Below are 7,839 nucleotides of genomic sequence, written 5' to 3'. Positions count from 1 at the left end.
CGCCCCCGCCCGGGCCTGCCAGCAAGCCAGCGACTCCATCGAGACCACAAGGTATGAGCACCGCACCCTGGCATGGAGAGAGGCTGGTACAGGCCCAAATGTCGGGTTCGTTCTTCCACTGAGCTGGCCTGCCAGCAAGCCAGCGACTCCATCGAGACCACAAGGTATGAGCACCGCACCCTGGCATGGAGAGAGGCTGGTACAGGCCCAAATGTCGGGTTCGTTCTTCCACTGAGCTGAAACCGACCTTCAGGAGAGCGATGCCCACAACTCTTGCCTGAGAGCAAAGGGCCAGGGCACAAGTGACACCACCTGCCTGATGAATCCCAAGGGCTCCTTTGCTTGTGCAACTGAAGGTGCAGTTTGGGGGCCAGGGGCAGGGTGCTAAGGCATAGCAGCAGCATCTGGCACTGTTTAACCCGTTGGCCACTCACTTTGGCTTGCCACCCAAGGCTCACCCAGCAGTTCAAATTTGACGGCTGCAATTTCACAGCAGCCGTGCATCTTCTCCCTGAGGAGGGGGAGAAGTGTCTACAGGATGACCTGCCAGCCCCAAGGAGCCCTCCCAGCAGCTCTGTCAGGAGATTACAGATGTAGGGTATTTTTTCTAAATTTGGGATTAACTTTTTATCTGGAATGGCAAGGCTAAGAGGCACGGAGCTGCTGGTGACTCTGCCTTTGAGAAAGGCACAGGATTAAGGACTTGCCAAGAGCAAGATGCAGGAGAGCAGTTGGGGTGAAAGCCCAAGCGTGGCTGCACACAGCAGCCATCGGGGCCTGGGCAGAGCCTCACACGGCAGCCCTGCCCTGTCCCCGCTCAGAGTTACTGCTCGGCAGGAGCAAAAGTCCCTCTTTGCTTGTCTTCTGCTAGGAGTACTCACAAGTCATGCTTTGGCTTTTGTTCAGAGTGTGGAGGACGACCTGGCTTCTCTAAACCCAGCAAGATCGTGGGAGGAACAGATACTTCCAGAGGAGAGATCCCCTGGCAAGTCAGCCTGAAGGAAGACTCGAGGCATTTCTGTGGAGCCACCATAATCGGGGACCGCTGGCTGCTGTCGGCAGCTCACTGCTTCAACGAGTAAGAGCCCATCCCTGCCGGCTCTGCTGTGGAGCTCCCCACAGCCAAATCCACAGCTGTGGCACTGGAGTCACTGGGGGAAAAAGAAGGAACACGCACTGGACGTGAATTTTTGTGACAGCCAGAGATTCATAGTACAAAGGGGGTTTGTGGGGAGGATGGGATGAGGCAGGAAAAGGTTAATGTAGCCTGGGAGGGAGCAAGGACAACACGTGTAATGCGTGGTAAAGGACAGGTGCTACAAGAGTTTCTTCAAGAAATTTAACCTTTAAAAATGACTGTAATATAGGAAATAGAGACGTGGTGAGCTGTTGAAGGGAAGATGGTCAGTTCGGTCCTGCATAGGTCTGTTACACAGCAAGAGCCCGAGCCCAGGTTTATAAATAACCTAGATAAAGAAATGAGTAGCAAGAGGATAATGTTTGTCAAGAATAAAAATCCCTGAAGGCAGAAAAGATGGGAGAACTAACTGTGAAGAGTTTCGAGACCACCTTACGCATTAAATAGCTGGGCAATAAAGCAACAGGTGAAATACAAGGTAGGCAAGTGTGAAGTGTGAGACAGCAAAAAAAGCGGTGCTATGTCTGCAGATGGTGGTGAGTCTCCATCAGCTTTTACGATTCAGAAAAAGAGGTCAGAAATACTGTGGGTATTGCCACGAGAACAAGCAAGAGGATGCTGACAATTGCTAGAACAACAACCGAGGTTACAAGTATGTTGCTGGTAATCCACAGCGTACGACTTCTCAAACATTGCATGCAGTGCTAGAATAACGTGGCAAAAAGGCTAAACGAGGTCACAGGGATGAGCTGTGCGTGGAACAGCACGACAAAACAGATCAGACGAGACTTGGGTAATAAGAAAACAAGGTGGGAAGGGAGTGTGTGACAGAGACTACTTAGACAATTACAAAGGGTACAGACAAAGTGCCTAGGGAATTCCTTCCTACTGATAACCGTGAGGAGCAGGTGGAAAACAGTCCAAAGGAAGCAGTTCTTCATAAATGTCATTTAAACTGAATATTTAAAATTTACATGAGGTTAACAAAAAGAATAAAACACAATTTTAGAAAAATTCCACATGAAATCCCCAAATCCATTAAGCCCCATTGAATATAGAGACATCATCTGTGTGCCAGAACGCTCCAGACTCACAAATTTCTGGAGGAGAGCAGAGGATTTTTGCATGTTTACGTGCTCTTCAGGAGACATCCAACATGTGCCACTGCTGGAAACAGTTCGTTGGACCTGTCTTAGCAGGGCTGCTTCTCTGTGCCGGGCTCTGCCTTGGTGAAGTGAGATTTCAAACACTGATCATTTACAGTTGTCTACAATTTAAATGTTAGAATTCGTGTTAGGCATATGTGTGGGAGCAGGCATGTTCAGGATTATGTATTTGCAGGACAAACCCAGAAGAGATCGCGGCCTTCGTGGGAACAACATCGCTAAATGGCACGGATGGGACTGCAGTGCAAGTCAACGTGACAAGAGTGATCCAGCATCCCCTCTTCAACCCGGTTATTCTGGACTTTGACGTGGCTCTACTTGAGCTGGCAAGACCCCTTGTCTTCAACAAATACATCCAGCCCATCTGTCTCCCACTTGCTGTGCAGAAGTTTCCTGTTGGCAAGAAATGCATAATTTCTGGGTGGGGTAACCTCCAAGAAGGGAACGGTAAGCAGCGATGCGTGAACAGTGGATTTCCTCTGGAGCAGTGACAGACAGGGCAGCAAAGCCTGTGCCACTGCAACCCAGCCAGTCCCGGGAGCAAACGGGACGGGGGACAGTCAGGAATGCACAGAAATGCAAGAACAAGCAAGAGTACATGGGGCACTACCTTGAACTGCAGTTATTTAAGAACCACCAGCAAACAAAAAAAAATCACAGAATGGCTTGGGTTGGGAGTGACCTTAAAGATCATCTAGTTCCACCTCCCTATCATGGGCAGGGACACCTCTCTCCCACCAGACCAGGTTGCTCCGAGCCCCGTCCAGCCTGGCCTTGGGCACTCCCAGGGATGGGGCATCCACAGCTGCCCCGGGCAACCCCTGCCAGTGTGTCACCACCCTCGGAGTAAAGAACTTCTTCCTGACACCTCATCTCAGTCTCCCCTGCTCTGGGTTAAAACCACTGCCCCTGGTCCTGTGGCTGCTCACCCTTGTGAACAGCCCTTCCCCAGCTTTCCCGGAGCCCCTTCAGGCACTGGGAGGTCGCTGTAAGGTCCCCCTGGAGCCTTCTCTCCTCCAGGCTGAACAGCCCCAGCTCCCTCAAAGTGTCCAAACAACAGAACCTTGCTGCCAGCGTGCAGCACAAGTACGAAACCGCTCCCTGGGGTGAGCCAGGAGCTTCAGGTCTGCTGAGAGAGCAGCTCATACAGGATTCAACTCCTGTGTGGGATTAGAGCTCGTTTTCCTGAAATATGTGTTGGGCGAGTCTAAAAACCATTAGTTCCCACTTCTCTCTGCTGCACTCACAAATCTCCTGGTTTTCATACAGTTACCAATCCAGAGATCCTGCAGAAGGCTTCTGTGGGCATCATAGACCAGGACACCTGCAACTTCCTCTACAACTTCTCCCTCACTGACCGAATGATCTGTGCCGGCTTCCTGGAGGGCAAGATAGACTCATGCCAGGTAAGAGCCTGGGATTTCCCTGTTCCTCTTTGGATTATTCCAATTGGATTATTTGGATTATTATGGTCAGTTTACAGCCTCAGCACATCCTTGGGCAATATTTACTCAGCTGCTGCAGCCAGGCTGTAACCCACACGTACCCTAGCTCAGAAATCCAGCCCCCTGCCTTGGAGCTTTAGAAAAGTAAATAAAGCTCCATCAAGTTAAACAGGACATGAACCAACATCCCACTGCTCTGCCCGGCCAGACTGGATGAAGCAGGTCTCGTCCTGTGGGAGTGGTGGTGGCTGCCCTTCACTTGTGAAAAGGGGCTGTCAGGAGCTCTCTGGTGACAAATGGCACTTGTATCTGTGCAGCCAGGCTGAGCCACTGACCTCTGCACACTCATCTCTTGCACAATGCTGCACGGCAGCAAACAGCCCTGCGGGGCTGGAGGAAGCAGAGTTTGGGGCTTGCTAAGTCCTCCCGGTGTGGCTGAAGGGCAGCTCCATGTAGACCTGTCTTGGGGAGACTGGGCTGAGCAGCCATGGACTTGCTTCTTCCTCAGGGAGATTCAGGTGGACCCTTGGCCTGCGAGGTGACCCCAGGAGTGTTTTACCTGGCTGGCATCGTGAGCTGGGGTATTGGCTGCGCTCAAGCGATGAAGCCTGGTGTGTACTCCAGAATTACCAAACTCAGAGACTGGATCCTGGATACCATCTCACAGTTGCCCAGCGTGGGCACAGGCACCCCATCCAGTTCATCCTTCACTAGAACTTCTGCAGCCATCCTCACCCACCAGCCCAGCACAACTGCTGCAAGTCCAACCAACCGCACCATCCTGGGGATGAAGACGACCACAACCATGAAAGAAACCTCCACAGCTCTGAAAACCTCTGAGCCTGCCAAGCCCACCCAAACCCCAGGTAAAATTGATGGCAGATTTATTGACATGTTGGTAGGAGACCTCCAGCACAGAGGGTACTGAGCAGGCCATGGGTTATTGCCTTCCAGTGGTGCCTTGTACCAGCCTCACCTTCAAGTGTTCCAGCCAGGTCTGTATTGGAAAAGAAAATCCTGAATGTGATGGCATCGTTGACTGCAGCAATGGCTTTGATGAGCGCAACTGCGGTGAGTACTGCTTTGCAGCCTGCGACTGCTGCCCAGCCTTACTCTGCATTGCCCAGAGTCCCCAGGGCAACCCACCAACTTCACTTGCACCGTCCTGGGCCCCCCATCGCACACCGGCGTCCTGGGCCAGCCCCTTGTAGTCCAGTTCCTACTTGGTTTGCCAGAGCCTGTAACACGATAAAGCTGGATAAGCAGGGTCCAAGTTTTCTGCCAGAAAATGTGGCCTCTTCTCCTTTGCTGTTAACATTAGAACCCACTTCCCCGCACACCGGCCTTCTGGCCAGTTGGTCTGGTGGGACAAGCTGGTAAGACAGCTCTGCAGCCTTGTCATCTCTGGGACTGCTCCGTGCACTGCGCATCCCCTGCTGCGTGACACCTCAGCCAGTCCAACCAAATACCCCTTCCTCACGTACCACATCCTTGGAAGGTGTGACCTGTGATAATAAGTCCCCAAACCACACCCCGTCTGCCAAGCCTTGCCTCAGATGAAATTCATCACATCCTTCAGCCCCATGTAGTCTCCCCGGAAGGCTGCCACATGGCACGGCCTGGGCGAGGAGGGCAGATACCCCTTTCACTTACGGTTATGTAAAACCGCGGCGCCTTTTCTTCTCTCCCAGACTGTGGCTCAACAAGCGCTCTGGCCTTCAGCAAGATCGTGGGCGGCAGCACCGCGGCCCGAGGAGAATGGCCCTGGCAAGTCAGTCTCTGGCTTCTGCGGAAGGAGCACAAGTGCGGGGCCGTGCTCATTGCCGAGCGGTGGCTGCTCTCTGCAGCTCACTGCTTTGACATGTAAGTCTGAGACGGGCTAGGGAAGCTGGACGGCTCTTGGCCTTGCCCCCGCCAGTCCTTGCCCTTCCTCACAGCCTAGCACCATGGCTGGGGGGCTGCGCCCCATGGGAAGCACCCCCTCCCCTCTACAGATGGGCCCCTACGGGTAAGCGTGAAGAGGAATGAGCAGAGCAAAGCCTGGGCACGTCCACAGTGTGACGGAGGTGGGGTCCCCACCTTGCAAGCTGTGGCCATAGCGCGTCCCAGCCCCACGAGCAGAGGAACAGCCCTTCTCATGAGGCTCCTAACAGCCAGGTTTGCTGTCTTTCTGCAGTTACAGTGACCCCAAAATGTGGGTGGCCTTTCTAGGAACGCCCTTCCTGAGCGGCGTCGATGGCAAAATGGAGAAAATATTCCGTATCTTCAAGCACCCTTTTTACAACGTCTACAGCCTGGACTACGACGTGGCACTGCTGGAGCTGAACGCGCCCGTCAAGTTCAGCAACACCATCAAACCCATCTGTCTCCCAGACAATTCACACGTCTTCCATGAAGGAGCCAGATGCTTCATCACAGGCTGGGGCTCCACGAAGGAAGGAGGTACTGGCTGAGAGGGCTCCCCCACACCCATGATGGCCAAGCTCGGTGCCCCTCACCCTGCAATTCCTCTGCCCCAGGCACTCCCCATGCCAGGCTGGACCCTGCAGGGGACACCAACCTGGGCAAGGCCTGGTGCCTCCACCACCTCCTCCCCAGCCGCCCTGCATTTCTCCATCTGGTTACGCCTCTGCCCTCTTGCAGCCTTCCCACGCTGCAGCCACTGTGCTCCCCATCCCTGCAGCAGCTGCTCCAGCTGTGCTCCTGCAGTGCCAGGACCACCCCAATACCATTTCTGTCTGGCCAGCCGAGCTGCCTGACAAACTACACACCAAAGGGACTCTCCCGCGCTTGCTCTGCTGGGGAGGAACCAGGCCCAATTCCCTTTCCCCCCTTCAGGTCTCTCCCTTTGGCAAGCGAGTAAGGGGACAGAGACTCCGCTCCTACGCGTGCGGCTGCTTCTCGCAGGCTCTGCACCGAGGTAACGGCTATTCACCTCCTCAGGTCTCATGTCAAAGCACCTGCAAAAAGCAGCAGTGAACATGATCGGAGACCAGGCCTGCAAGAAGTTCTACCCTGTGCAGATCAGCAGCAGGATGCTGTGTGCCGGCTTCCCCCAGGGCACCGTCGACAGCTGCTCAGTGAGTGCGAGAGCAGCGAATGCTGCAGCTGGGACAGAGCAAACCTGTGCAAAGCTCAGCCTTGTCCTGCCTCTCCTAGCTCAGCTGCCTGTCCATCCATCTCCACCAGCTGCTGCCTCTTGGACTTGATACAGGACCTGTTTTCCTCTCTCCGCAGGGCGATGCAGGTGGGCCCCTGGCGTGTCAAGAACCCTCAGGGAAGTGGTTTCTGGCAGGAATCACAAGCTGGGGCTATGGCTGTGCCAGGCCATACTTCCCTGGTGTCTACACCAAAGTCACAGCTGTCCAGGGCTGGATTGCGCAGAACCTCAAGCTCTGAAGCTGCATTTCACCACTCAGGGAAGGCGACGAACGAGAGGAGTCATTGCCAGAGGATGCACTAACACCTCAGCTATTGTACTTTTTTTAAATGATGCTGCAAAGGGGTGAAGATGGCCTGCAGGTATTACGCAAAAGCCCACATCGTGTGACCCACCGCAGCTGCGACACCAGGGCTTTTCACAGAATGTTATGTTTGATAACTGCTTTGCATAGAAAGGTGTAATTCTAGATGTTTTCTATAAATAAATGAGGCCTGTCCCATCTTTAAGACCTGGCCAAACACACTACACATTAAAATGTGGCCTTTCTAGCTGGAGGGGTGCCCAAAACATCTGCAGGTGATACCTATAGCTTGGCTGACCTCTGTCTATGAACTGCTACTCCAAAGCCAAGAGACAAGTGAACGTTGCCCCCAGCCCAGAGTCAAGCCCTTGCAGAAGCCTCAGACCTCACAGAATCACAGAATGTCAGGGGTTGGAAGGGACCTCTGAAGATCATCTAGTCCAACCTTCATCCCAGCACACCCAACCACTACACCACAGCCTCAAGTGCTAGATCTACTTTTTTTTTAAACACCTCCAGGGTTGGTGACTCCACCACCTCCCTGGGCAGCCTGTTCCAGTGCCTCACCACTCGTTCAGGAAAGAACTTCCCCCGAATATCCAATCTAAACTTACCCTGACGCAACT

The 7,839-nt window shown here is 53.6% G+C and overlaps 1 protein-coding gene across 1 annotated transcript in view; it reads left to right on the top strand.

The window, feature by feature from the left end:
• TMPRSS9 (transmembrane protease, serine 9) overlaps nucleotides 1-7,148 on the top strand; it is a 15,923-nt gene extending 8,775 nt beyond the window's left edge. Inside the window, exons 10-20 of the mRNA XM_009877724.1 lie at nucleotides 1-51; nucleotides 124-164; nucleotides 907-1,078; nucleotides 2,480-2,751; nucleotides 3,574-3,710; nucleotides 4,258-4,615; nucleotides 4,704-4,820; nucleotides 5,441-5,612; nucleotides 5,926-6,191; nucleotides 6,693-6,829; nucleotides 6,987-7,148. The exon at nucleotides 1-51 is cut by the window's left edge and continues 257 nt beyond it. Coding sequence (XP_009876026.1) covers nucleotides 1-51; nucleotides 124-164; nucleotides 907-1,078; nucleotides 2,480-2,751; nucleotides 3,574-3,710; nucleotides 4,258-4,615; nucleotides 4,704-4,820; nucleotides 5,441-5,612; nucleotides 5,926-6,191; nucleotides 6,693-6,829; nucleotides 6,987-7,148 — 1,885 coding nt within the window. The remainder of the gene's footprint in view (nucleotides 52-123; nucleotides 165-906; nucleotides 1,079-2,479; nucleotides 2,752-3,573; nucleotides 3,711-4,257; nucleotides 4,616-4,703; nucleotides 4,821-5,440; nucleotides 5,613-5,925; nucleotides 6,192-6,692; nucleotides 6,830-6,986) is intronic.
• The last annotated feature ends 691 nt before the right edge of the window (nucleotides 7,149-7,839 follow it).

Source organism: Apaloderma vittatum, unplaced genomic scaffold, assembly GCF_000703405.1.
Source record: "Apaloderma vittatum isolate BGI_N311 unplaced genomic scaffold, ASM70340v1 scaffold20861, whole genome shotgun sequence".
Classification (NCBI taxonomy): Eukaryota; Metazoa; Chordata; class Aves; order Trogoniformes; family Trogonidae; genus Apaloderma; species Apaloderma vittatum.
This window is presented reverse-complemented; position numbering and strand designations above follow the sequence as displayed.